This window comes from Lethenteron reissneri, chromosome 68, assembly GCF_015708825.2.
Source record: "Lethenteron reissneri isolate LAM-NWPU_2019-01 chromosome 68, ASM1570882v1, whole genome shotgun sequence".
NCBI lineage: Eukaryota > Metazoa > Chordata > Hyperoartia > Petromyzontiformes > Petromyzontidae > Lethenteron > Lethenteron reissneri.
Genome location: NC_083846.1, coordinates 3,389,854 through 3,403,093, shown reverse-complemented (window position 1 = coordinate 3,403,093; position 13,240 = coordinate 3,389,854). Strand labels below are relative to the sequence as shown.

Sequence of the window (13,240 nt, the reverse complement as noted above, 5' to 3'; positions counted from 1 at the left end):
TGCTGTGTTAGTGTACGTTGCTGCGTCCCCGTTGTTGGTCGACGTCGTCGTCGTTGTGCGTGTGTCCGTCAGTTCCACGAGGAGAGTCAGCTCGCGTGGGAGCAGAGGGAGCTGGAGCTGGAGAAGCAGGTGGAGGCACACGAACGGCAACAGAAGGAGATGCTCTCCGCGGCACGCAAGGCACGTAGCACTCCACTACCAAGGGTTGTTAGCGAGCACCTATGAAGGCCGGCACGGCACACGAGTGGGTGGGTGGGTGTCCAGCACCACGCCCGACCGCCTTTGTCTCCCCAGTAGCGATGTTTTTACACACCGCACCAGGTTCACATTTGAGGCTGAATCAACCTAGAGGAGGCCCAGGACCGATTCGGATAATCGCCACTGGTGTTGGCCGTGAGCGGGAATTGAACTCGTGTCGCCGGGTTCATAGCGCAGCGCGCTAACCGCTACACTATCGCTCCCACGCACAAAGATCAAAGATTGCACTCACACATACACACACGCACCCGCACTCACACGCGTACCTTGCGATGGAGTCACGAATCGCGGGCACATGATTCGTAGTGGCAGTGCACTAACCGCGACCACCCCTTACACATGTGGGGAAGTCACTTAAAAAGGGGAATAATAAAATAATAAAAATAAAACATAATAAAGAGAGAATTTGTGAGAATTTTTTTATTATGTTTTATTTCTATTCTTTTATTGTTCCCCTTCTACGTGATGATTTTACCAAAAGAACCAAGAATATGAATCCCTGCAGTCACGAAAGCTTTAAATCGAAACATGTGGGGAACTTCAAGAAGCTGCCAGCACGCAGAGCGAAACGTTGGGACATCGTGTACCCATGCGGTACAGGACACATCGGAGAGCTATAGAGGACAAGAAGTAGCACCGTGCAGTTGTACTGAAACGATTATCACAAATATTTGGAGTTAACCCTTTTCTACTCTTTGGTTCTTTCGGTAAAGTCACGTATAAAGATAAAGTAATACATTAAATACTAGCATACGACGTTTCGATTGCAACGCAAGCAATCATCATCAGGTATAAATGAAATACAAATCTAGTATACTTATAAATCTAATGTAATACAACAGAGAGTCGGATAACATAACGACTCTCTGCTGTATTACATTACATTTCTAAGTATAATAGATTTGTGTTTCTATTTCATTTATACCTGATGATGATTGCTTGTGTTGCAATCGAAACGTCGTATGCTAGTATTTAATTTATTATTTTATCTTTGCACGTGACTTTACCGAAAGAACCAAAGAGTAATTCCTGCAGTCACGAAAGCTCCAAATTAAGTTTGAACCCTTTTCTACTCCAATGACGTACGTGTGCGTCATCAGTTTTTCTTCCAATTCCCGTTTCCGATGACGTTTGCCATCGGATAAAGTAAAATAACTCGATCGGTATGGGAGGGCGTACGGCACAGCTTGGCACCAGCTGTCACAGAGTGCGGTCGTATTGCTACGGCTCTCTGCGGTGATTGCAATGTCTTTTTAAATCCTTTATATTAAGTTCACTTGCTTGCTTGCGCGCTTACGACCGTGCAAATCTTTCGGTCGTTTTTTAACCCACTTCCCGTGATCCAATTGAGCTGACATTTTGCACACAGACTCGTTGTGCGTGACAATTTATTTTCGTGAAAATTTTTTTCCAAAATTTTCCACTTTTTAGGAAAAAAAAAATTTCATATTTAATTTAAAATACCAATGTGATAAAAATGAAACTCTTACTCAAGAAAAACATAAATGAATAATAAAATAAAACCGATGCCACGCATATAAAGGATTTATAGTGAAAAACTTTGTTTTTACGGGTTAATTTTTAAACAACTCTGAACCACTGGCGCGTTCTGAGATTCGGCGGTGAACGTGACCCACGCCCTGCAACTTACAAACGTCTCGGAACGTTGAAAGGGTTAACGCCGTTGCCTTCTGTGGACGCAGTTTGAAGAGGTTGGCGGCACGGTGCCAGACACGGGCCTGCCCGTGGCTCAGCAGCTGGAAAAGGCGATCACGACGATCCGTGGCCATGTCAAGACGATCCTGCAGAGCCAGGCGCAGTGCCGCTCACTCGAGGAGGTGTGGGTCGCACACACGCCAACAACAACGTGAACCCCGGTTCCGCAACACCGGCGTCTTGCAGCTTTATCCAACTGCCCACCTCCTTTCTCCTTGCCGTCCGCTGACTCCACTACCTCCTCTTTCTATAAGGGTTGCCATCATTTTCAATGGCTGTCAGTTTTTATACTTGTGGCTCCTTCCCCACTGCCGCCCCCCTTCCCCACTGCTGCCCCCTTTCCAACTGCCGCCCTCTTTCCCACTGCCGCCCCCTTTTCCAACTGCCGCCCCCTTTCCAACTGCCGCCCCCTTGTCCAACTGCCGCCCCCTTGTCCAACTGCCGCCCCCTTGTCCAACTGCCGCCCCCTTTTCCAACTGCCGCCCCCTTTCCAACTGCCGCCCCCTTTCCCACTGCCGTCCTTTCCAACTGCCGCCCCCTTTTCCAACTGCCGCCCCCTTTTCCAACTGCCGCCCCCTTTCCAACTGCCGCCCCCTTTCCAACTGCCGCCCCCTTGTCCAACTGCCGCCCCCTTTTCCAACTGCCGCCCCCTTTTCTCACTGCCGCCCCCTTTTCTCACTGCCGCCCCCTTTCCCTTACACCGCCACCCACACTTGTCACCACGGCTTCTCGCTCTCTCTATCTGTCCCTCCCCCCTGCCGCTTCTGCCGCAACGAGCAGCAGCTGCAGCAGAAGCAGGACGCTCTGCACAGCGCCGAGGCCAACGTGCTGTCTCGCGAGCGCGTCATCAACGAGCTGCGCCTGCGCCTCCCGGCGTCGGCTCAGCGTGAGAAGCTCCTGGCAGCGGCAGCGGCGGCGGCAGACGGTGGTGGCTCCAGCGAAGGTGGTGGGGCCCTGGTCGCGACCCAGCGTGCCGTGGCCAACCTCCAGGCCCGGCTGGACCACAAGGAGCAGCTCGTCGACAAGTACCAGCGGCAGCTGCAGCAGGCGCAGCAGGTGGGCGCATTGGGGGCACCGTCTCCTCAACCTTCAGTTTCAGTTTTTCATTTGTTTGGTATAGCCCTGTGAGCCATTCGGCTCTTGAATCGGGTGCAACCGCAACAAACAAAGAACAAAAACATGGACAAGAAAACATCTTAAAGTGACTATGTGACTATGTGCAAACAGAAAATCCAAGGAAATGACAGCAAAATATTGCAGAAAAAGTACCGTACACCAACGCTGTGTGCAAAAATCCCAGTGGGATGCAAGTCAAACAACAACAACCACAAGACAACTTAGATGAAGGCCATCAGTCTAACTCCGTACTACAACAAACAAACATGGCCAAACCAAAAAACTTTTCGAAATCACCAAAATAAAGCAATAAAAGCAATGTAACAGTGATCACAGGAACTGTGACCGCATTTTCACAATAAACGACATAAACAACACGTACCACCAAACCCTGCAGCCATAGCTGGCTAATTGGTGCTCACTAACAGCAATTCAACTGTCACCTGATGATGCTGGTTGTAATTCCCGGTGAAATGTCATGGTACTCGAATTGTAAATGTTGTGGGTTTACTGTCCAACACACCGGTGTGCTGAACTAGTAACAAAGTGGCATGTTTTCTTTACGTGACAAACCTGGATAATAGGCTGTGTCGGGTGGTGGCGAGTTTCACGACACATTTGTGTTCACGCGATTTAACCCAAAATAACATCTATTATGGAGCACTTAGGATATTGGCACTCGAAATGTACTGCTATGGAAGGATTACCGCATCTAAACTGGACCCAGAGAGTGACTCAGGGTAGAAGTAAGAAAAGAAACAACAGGGAAATTAAAAGTGTGTTGTTTGAGAAAAATTGAAGGAATCGCAAAGAGAGAAAAGACCTAACAGAGAACGGCTTTATGGCAAAATTAGAGATCGGTACCAGAAATCTGTGCGCACTACTTGAGAATATTGACACCAGACAGAGGAAAGTGTTAAAAAATGCCAAAATGTGCAGTGGAATCCAACGGCCAATCTGCCCATAGATCGTGATGATGATGATGAGGAAGAGGAGGAACGGCGCTTGCCCCAATGGTCTGTTAAGACCAGGCATGTCCAAAGTCCGACCCTCGGGCCAATCACGGCCTGCGGGCAGATTTCATACGGCCCGCAGCTTCGGTCTTACAATGTGTTATTTATGGCTCGCTAGCTCTGTCAGAATAAATACATCATAAAACTCATGGAAATTTAAGGTATTCTATACAGTTTGTTCAATGTTATCTGACTGAATGAAAGGCAGAATTGCGTTTTTAGAGTTGTTCCCGTCTGCCTGAGTGGCTTATGTTTGGTTACATTGTCATTTGAAAAATAAAGGTAATTGTGACAATGAAATTTGTTTTATAACGGTGTGTATTTCCACGTAACTTTTGTGGTTAAAAAAATGTCAAAAGGAACTATTGGCCACCGGGCATCTTCACTTTATCAATTGTGGCCCTCTTTGCAAAAAGTTTGGACACCCCTGGTTAAGACTATACGGGGAATCTTTGTCTTTGTGTCGGTAACACCGGTCTGTGTCTGTCTCTCTCTCTCTCTCTCACGTTCCCTGCCGTGGCTCAGGAGTTGGAGGAGTTGAACCGGCAGCATGGCGAGGAGATGAAGGCGGTGCACCACAAACTCAACGCGCAGTCCAACGCCACCTTCAGCAAGTTCAAGCAGGCCGTGCTGGTAACGGCGACGCACACGAAGGTCGACAAGTTTCGGCGACGGCGCGTCTGTCCGCCGCGTTGATGCAGCGCGGTGCGTGGCGCTAACCGACAAGAAACACACTCCCGCCGTCCGTTTCACAGGTGGACGTTATGTATCCCGTGGCGATATTGTAAACAAGTATAACCCGTAAAAACAAAGTTTTTCACTATAAATCCTTTATATGCGTGGCGGCTAGAGTCCTCTCGTCCTCTGGCTTGAGATGGCTGCCACCTATGGGTCAGATGATTGCATTGCACCATTAAGCAATTGGTAATTAAATATAATATTTTTGTCCTAAAAAGTGTAACATTTTGGAAAACAATTTTCACGAACATTAATTGTCACGCACAACGAGTCTGTGTGGAAAATGTCAGCTCGATTGGATCACGGGAAATGGGTTAAAAAACGACCGAAAGATTTGCACGGTCGTAAGTAAGCAAGCGAACTTAATATAAAGGATTTAAAAAGGGAGGGCCGTGTGTGCCTGCATCTGGGTGCGTATTATCATTTCTTTCTAGATTTGAAGCTTTCATGACTGCAAGGATTCGTACGCTTAGGTTTTTTCGGTAAAGTCACGTAGGTAAAAAAAATAGGTAATAAAAATAAATAAGAATAAATAATATAAATAAAATAATAAATCACCACGTTTCGGAGGCAACACAATTGCTGTATGATACAGCAATTGTGCTGTGACGGTTACACCTAAAGACGGAAGCTTGTGTTGCCTCCGAAACGTCGTGATTTATTATTTTATTTCTATTATTTTTTCTATTATTTTTTTATTGTTTATTTTTTACCTACGTGACTTTACCGAAAAAACCTAAGAGTATGCCTATTATCATTCTGCTTTTCACAACGGCTACTGATGCTACTGATGTTGGTACTACTTGGTCACCGCGGTGACGAGACGTTAACTGCCTCGCCCGGTTTCGATTTCGACCCTGACGCTCGCTGCACATTTGGAGTTTGCATGTTTTCTCTCCCCGTGGTCGCGTGGATTATCCGGTTTCTTTTCTTCCACATTTACAATCAACGTCGCGTTTAGAGTATTTGGGCACTACAAGTTTCCACGTGATGACAAGCCGCCTTCTTTGAGCCGTCATTTATGATGGACAGGTCGCTTCTGAAAAAGTGGACTTTACCTGGTAAAATAATATAGTTGAGAATAGCACCGCTGCTATCGACAACAATGCTGCTGCTGCTGCTACTGCTGGTGCTGCCAATGCTGCTGCCGCTGCCAAATCAATGCCACTTCAATCACCGCCAGTTCCGCCGAACGTCGTGTCCACCTCGTCTGTTCCCTCACCCGCGCTCCCCTTCCTCTTATTCTTTGGTTCTTTCGGTAAAGTCACGTCTAAAGATAAAATAATAAATTAAATAAAAGCATATTACGACGTTTCGATTGCAACACAAGCAATCATCATCAGGCATAAAAGAAATAGCAACAAAAATCTAACTAGAAAACTATAGACAGACATACAAGCAGACAGACATCACAAGGACACACAGAGAGAGAACACATATCGGCACAAAGAGAGAGGTCGTTTCTGTGACGGGGCCTTAAATATAGGGAGGGGGGCGGGGGCGGAGAGAGGGAGGGGGCAGATAAAAAATTAGCATATCAATGAGTGGACGGCAACGTGATGCTGCTGCAAGTAAGATGACGACACGGCACGCCAACGCAAGCTTGAAAATCAGGAGAAAGGCACACTAAAATTAAATAACCTAGTAAAATATCGAAATATAATGTAATGCAACACAGAGAGTCGGTCAACACACAATTAACGCATAGCCCGGTTGATTACGTGACTTAACCGAAAGAACCAAAGAATAATTCCTGCAGTCACGAAAGCTCCAAAATTAAGATTCCCCTTCCTCTGTCGGTGGCCACGCGGCAAAACCCCCGCCAGGAGACGCTGAACTCGCGGCCAGCGGTCGCGGTGGCGCCGGCGAGCGCCGCCCAGCTGACACGGCTCGCCGAGCTCGAGCAGACTAGCGTCGAGCAGGAGGAGGCGATGGTGGCGCTGGCGGAGAGGTTGAGGGCGACGGTCGCTGACGCCCAGCGCCACAAGGTGCAGCTGCTGCAGCAGCTGACGGAGCATCGCGCCGAGACCGCCAAGTACGAGCTCTAGATTTGAAGCTTCTTTCGCGACTGCAAGGATTCGTACTCTTAGGTTTTTTTGGTAAAGTCACGTGGGTGAAATAATAATAATAATAATAAATGAAAAATAACTCGATTAAATCACGACGTTTCGGTGGCAACACAAGTCTCCGTCATCAGGTGAGACTGTCACAGCTAAAATTTACTGAAGACGGAGACTTGTGTTGCCTCCGAAACGTCCTGATTTAAATAAATAATAATAAATAAATAATAATAGAAATAAAATACAAAAATCACGACGTTTCGGAGGCAACACAAGTCTCCGTCATCAGGTGGGACCGTCACAGCTAAAATTTACTGTATCAAGTGAGGCAAAGTTCCAAGAGACAAGATCTTAAATGCAAGTCAAGGGGGAAGGTGGGGAGGGCTGAAAGATGACAATCCATGTACCTCGATTGTTCTCTCTTAGCCCCGCCCACCCCCCCCAACACTCTCCATTCATTGGCTACCACAGTCAGATAAGCCCCTCCCACTTAACTTGTATTTAAGAGCTCGTCTCTTGGAGTTTTGCCTCACTTGATACAGTAAATTTTAGCTGTGACGGTCCCACCTGATGACGGAGACTTGTGTTGCCTCCGAAACGTCGCGATTTATTATTTTATTTCTATTATTATTTTTATTGCTTATTTATTTATTATTATTTATTTTTATCTACGTGACTTTACCGAAAAAAACCTAAGAGTATGCTAAGTACGAGCTTTTATTTTTCGTTTCCTTTTGGTGACGACGCTGTTTCCGCGCGTGGACCGTCACAAAACACACGTGGTCCGCCGGTGAGGAAGAATATTTGGGGCTGCCGAATATAGGACCTGGAGCGTGATTAAGCAATGAAGCGTACACATTAGAGGTAATAAAATTATTTAATAAAAAATATGTTAAATCCTCCTTGGTTCTTTCGGTAAAGTCACGTAGGTATAAAATAAAAAAAATCACAACGTTTCGGGCGCAACACGAAAGCTTTAAATCAAGATTGAATATATGAAATGGTTTTATTATTCTATTATTATTTTCATATTTAGAAATTTGTATTATAATTATTACAATTACGAAAAATATCCATTATAAATAAATCTATCTAACATTATAAACACTCCAATTATTAAAGATAAAAATGTATTATAATTATATATTTTACTCTGATAACATTTGCAACGCCAAGTGAGAGCTTAAATAAGCATTGAAGCGTACACAGAGGTTATAAAATATTTCAATTATTCTTTTTAAATCCTTTATATTAAGTTCACTTGCTTGCTTGCGCGCTTACGACCGTGCAAATCTTTCGGTCGTTTTTTAACCCACTTCCCGTGATCCAATCGAGCTGACATTTTGCACACAGACTCGTTGTGCGTGACAATTTATTTTCGTGAAAATTTTTTTTCCAAAATTTTACACTTTTTAGGACAAATTTTTTTTATATTTAATTACCAATTGCTTAATGGTGGCAGGCAATCATCTGACCCATAGGTGGCAGCCATCTCAAGCCAGAGGACGAGAGGACTCTAGCCGCCACGCATATAAAGGATTTATAGTGAAAAACTTTGTTTTTACGGGTTAATTTTTTACCACGATCACATTTCCAATTTCCCCACACAAGACCGGCCTCACCGGAGCATTTGCCCCTACAGTCCCGCCCTGTGGCCCAGCCCGCCAGCCCTGCCCGTGGAGACACGTGCGTGCGTGCGTCTCTCGTACCCCACACGCGCGTGCGCGTGTCACAGGCTGCAGCAGCTGCACTCGTCGGAGCTGCGGGCTGAGCGGGCGCGGGCGGAGGAGGCGAGGGCCTCGGAGGCGGCGCTGGCCGAGGAGCTGCGGCTGCTTCGCGTGGAGCTCGACGCCCAGAAGGAAGCGAACTCGCGCTCGCCCACGGCCGGTATCCGGAGCCTCGTGGAGAGGCTCAAGGGGGAGCTCGCCTACAAGGAGAAGCAGCTGAAGGTGTGCGGGGGACGTGAACGCCGCTTCGGCGTTGCACACACGCCCGTTGCCCTGTACGGTGGCCAGGAGATGTTGACTACCTCGCCTGGTGTGCAGGAGGTCGTGGGTTCGATCCCGACCCTGACGCCTGCTGCTGCTGTATATTTGGAGTTTGCGTCTCTCATCATCATCACGGTGGCCAGGAGATGTTAACTACCTCGCCTGGTGTAGAGGAGGTCGTGGGTTCGATCCCGACCCTGACGCCTGCTGCTGTATATTTGGAGTTTGCGTCTCTCATCATCATCATCACGGTGGCCAGGAGATGTTAACTACCTCGCCTGGTGTAGAGGAGGTCGTGGGTTCGATCCCGACCCTGACGCCTGCTGCTGTATATTTGGAGTTTGCGTCTCTCATCATCATCATCACGGTGGCCAGGAGATGTTAACTACCTCGCCTGGTGTACAGGAGGTCGTGGGTTCGATCCCAACCCTGACGCCTGCCTGTATATTTGGAGTTTGCGTCTCTCATCATCATCACGGTGGCCAGGAGATGTTAACTACCTCGCCTGGTGTAGAGGAGGTCGTGGGTTCGATCCCGACCCTGACGCCTGCTGCTGTATATTTGGAGTTTGCGTCTCTCATCATCATCATCACGGTGGCCAGGAGATGTTAACTACCTCGCCTGGTGTACAGGAGGTCGTGGGTTCGATCCCGACCCTGACGCCTGCTGCTGTATATTTGGAGTTTGCGTCTCTCATCATCATCATCACGGTGGCCAGGAGATGTTAACTACCTCGCCTGGTGTACAGGAGGTCGTGGGTTCGATCCCGACCCTGACGCCTGCTGCTGTATATTTGGAGTTTGCGTCTCTCATCATCATCATCACGGTGGCCAGGAGATGTTAACTACCTCGACTGGTATGCAGGAGGTCGTGCGGATTTTTCTCCGGGTCCTCCGGTTTTTTCCCTCCACGTTCAGAAACGTGCGTTTAGAGTATTCGGCTGCTATACATTTCCACGCGATAAGCCACTTCGTTGAGCTATCATTTGTTGCCAGGCCGCTTCTAAAAAAGAGCTACATAGCTCAGTGGGCCTTACCTGGTAAATTAAAAAAATAGGCTAAATAGTTGCAATAATACTGTAGCATTCACACACTCCTGTACTATACCATTGCAGTGTCAACACCTGTTACCTGTACTATACCACTGTAATCTTAACACACCAGTCTCCTGTACACCAGTGTACTGCTCATAGACCGTATTATTGATATGCTGGTGATAATCATCATAATACAGATTATGGTGGTGGTGGTGCCGGCTACGGCAATTGTGATGATCTTCTAGGTTCTTTCGGTAAAGTCACGTAGAACAATGAAAAGAAAACATATTAAAATAATTCTCACAATTATTTTATAATGTTTAATTTTTATTATTTTATTATTTCCATTCTACGTGACTTTACCGAAAGAACCAAGAAGATGAATCCCTGCAGTCACGAAAGCTTTCAATCGAAATTTAATGGTGATGATGTGTATGTATGTATGTCAAACTTCTTTCACATCGTACCTAACCAACCGTGCTAATCGGAAGTACGGGGGGAATGACAACAGGTGTTTTAACGATACAGTGGAATATTAGAGGAGACATGATGATGATGATGGTTGTGCTGCTGTTGGGACGGTGCAGGGTCTGAGCCAGGCGATGCTGCGTCTTCAAGGGGAGATGACGAACCAGGCCGAGCAGAACATCATCGCGGCAGCTGCCCAGAAGGAGGAAAGCCTCAATGTGCAGACACTCGTTGACAAGCACACCAAGGACTACAAGGTACCATACTCTTTGTTATTTTTTTCCGGTAAAGTCACGTAAGTGAAAGGTAGAAAAATGAAAAAATGAAAAACAACTCAATTAAATCACGACGTTTCGGAAGCAACACAAGCCTCCGTCAGAGCTATTAGAGACACGTGATTATGTAGGGTACGAGAGGGGGGGGGAGCCAAGGGGGGGAGGGGGTGGGGGGCAACCTAAGTTAAGCTGAGGGTAACAGAAGTGAAGTATCGATTTAAAGCTTTCGTGACTGCAGGGATTCATCTTCTTGTTTCTTTCGGTAAAGTCACGTCGGCTACAACGCAAGCAGCCGTCTTCAGGTGAAGACGGCTGCTTGCGTTGTAGCCGAAACGTCGTGAGAATTGTTTTATTATGTTTTATTTTTATTATTTTATTACTTCCCTTCTACGTGACTTTACCGAAAGAAACAAGAAGAAGAAGTGAAGTAACCAGGGAGAGGACCGCAGGGTAGGGAGTATGGACCCTTGCAGTCACGAAAACTTCAAATCTAGGAAGACAAAGTACACGGACAAAGACAAAGATCCCCCCCTTCTCCGTATAGCCTCTCAACCCTTTACCGTTCCGAGGCGTGCACAGGTCGCAGGGTGGGTGTCCCCGTTTACCGCCGAATACCGGAACGTCGCAAGCGGTTCGGCGTTAATTTAATTTAGAGAGGCGTAGTAGCGCCGCTGTTGTTACACGCTTTCATTTAACTCACTCTGTTGTTGTCGTTGTTGTATCCTCAAATTTTGTAACTCAATTTCAACCCACTTCCCAATGTGGTATCGACTGCAAACTTGGTATACTTATGTCATACTGATGACAATACTATATTCTATCATAAAAAATATATTTTTAAACATAATTTTTTATATCTTATGTTTCGGCTTGGGTCTAATTGTCCACACTCAACTGACGTTGGCTGTAATTGGCCACGGCCCCTTACATTATATGGCAAGCTTCGAACCTACTTCCTGGATTCTAGATTTGAAGCTTTCGTGACTGCAAGGATTCATATTCTTAGGTTTTTTCGGTAAAGTCACGTAGGTAAAACATTAAAATTAATAAAAGTAAAATAAAATAAAAATCACGACGTTTCGGAGGCAACACAAGCTTCCGTCTTCAGGTGGAACCGTCACAGCCACGACAGCTGTATCAAGTAAATGAGAGATTCCAAGAGCTACCACTCCGTATATATAATGGTTGGAGAGGGGGGGAAGGGCCAAGTACGGCACACTTTTTATTAATATGGTAGTACATTTCATAAAAGCGTGTTTAAATGTTTTGGCTGCTCTCGCACTGATGATGTCTTCTTCTTGATTCTTTCGGTAAAGTCACGTAGAAGGGAAATAATAAAATAATAAAAATTTAACATAATAAAATAAAATTCTCACGACGTTTCGGCCACAACGCAAGCAGCCGTCCTCTTTATTTTGATTATTTCATTATTTCCCTTCTACTTGACTTTACCGAAAGAACCAAGAATATGTCTTTTTTTATTTTTCGTAATTTTTTCATTATTATTTTCTTCCACTCCCCTTCCGCGCCAGGCCCGCTTGGAGAGCGCCCAGTTAGAGGCGTCCGCCGCTCGCCGCGAGCTAGGCGAGTGGCGGCAGCGCGAGCGGGAGCTGTGCGAGCGCCTCGAGGCGGCGGAGCGCGAGGCGCGGCGAGGCGACAGGGAGGGCGGCCGCCTCCGCGCCGGCAAGGAGGAGGCGGAGAGGGGGCGCGACGAGATGCGTCGTCGCGTCGAGAGGATCAATGCGCAGCTGCAGGTGCCGCTGCCGCCCCCCCCCCTCTCTCTTTCTGCTTTGGTCGCTCGCTCTCTTACAAACTGAGTAATCATTGGAAAGATGTGATTAACCATGCAAAAAAGATTTAACTACACTTATTTGGACCATCTTATTTGACAGACAACTATTACAGGTTATTGATAGACAGCCAGGCTTGTTTTACCATTTAAAGCTTTCGTGACTGCAGGGATTCATCTTCTTGGTTCTTTCGGTAAAGTCACGTGACTTTACCGAAAGAACCAAGAACTTGTCTTACCATGTTTAGTTGTTTCTTTTTTCACACTATTGTTATGTAGGCCAGGCTTAGTCACAAACCGCACCTCTCCATAACAAAGGCTCAGCCTCTTAAGCCTCACTTTACCATATTAATAAAAAGTGTGCCGTACTTGGCCCTTCCCCCCCCTCTCCAACCATTATATAAACGGAGTGGTAGCTCTTGCAATCTCTCATTTACTTGATGCAGCTGTCGTGGCTGTGGCGGTTCCACCTGAAAACGGAAGCTTGTGTTGCCTCCGAAACGTCGTGATTTTTATTTTATTTTACTTTTATTAATTTTAATGTTTTACCTTCTACGTGACTTTACCGAAAAAACTAAGAATATGCTCTCACTTCTTCGCATTCGGAATTAACGCTCATAATTTCCGCTATTAACGTCAACTACGGTTAAACCTTGGATTGCGAGTAGCTTGGTCTGCGAGTGTTTTGCAAGACAAGCAAATTTTTTATAGTAAATATTAATTTGATAAACGAGCGAGGTCTTGCAATACGAGTAGCGCGTGCATATGCTTTGTCTGCCGAGC

The 13,240-nt window shown here is 46.4% G+C and overlaps 1 protein-coding gene across 4 annotated transcripts in view; it reads left to right on the top strand.

Moving 5' to 3' along the window:
* Nucleotides 1-13,240, top strand: part of LOC133360368 (centrosomal protein of 290 kDa-like) — a 102,056-nt gene that overhangs the window by 62,792 nt on the left and 26,024 nt on the right. For 3 of the 4 annotated variants that reach the window (XM_061579052.1, XM_061579049.1, XM_061579050.1), the window contains 8 exons: nucleotides 73-180; nucleotides 1,962-2,096; nucleotides 2,755-3,030; nucleotides 4,629-4,736; nucleotides 6,668-6,876; nucleotides 8,637-8,850; nucleotides 10,513-10,650; nucleotides 12,201-12,422. In XM_061579052.1, coding sequence (XP_061435036.1) covers nucleotides 73-180; nucleotides 1,962-2,096; nucleotides 2,755-3,030; nucleotides 4,629-4,736; nucleotides 6,668-6,876; nucleotides 8,637-8,850; nucleotides 10,513-10,650; nucleotides 12,201-12,422 — 1,410 coding nt within the window. The remainder of the gene's footprint in view (nucleotides 1-72; nucleotides 181-1,961; nucleotides 2,097-2,754; nucleotides 3,031-4,628; nucleotides 4,737-6,667; nucleotides 6,877-8,636; nucleotides 8,851-10,512; nucleotides 10,651-12,200; nucleotides 12,423-13,240) is intronic. The other variant, XM_061579051.1, reaches the window with a different exon arrangement.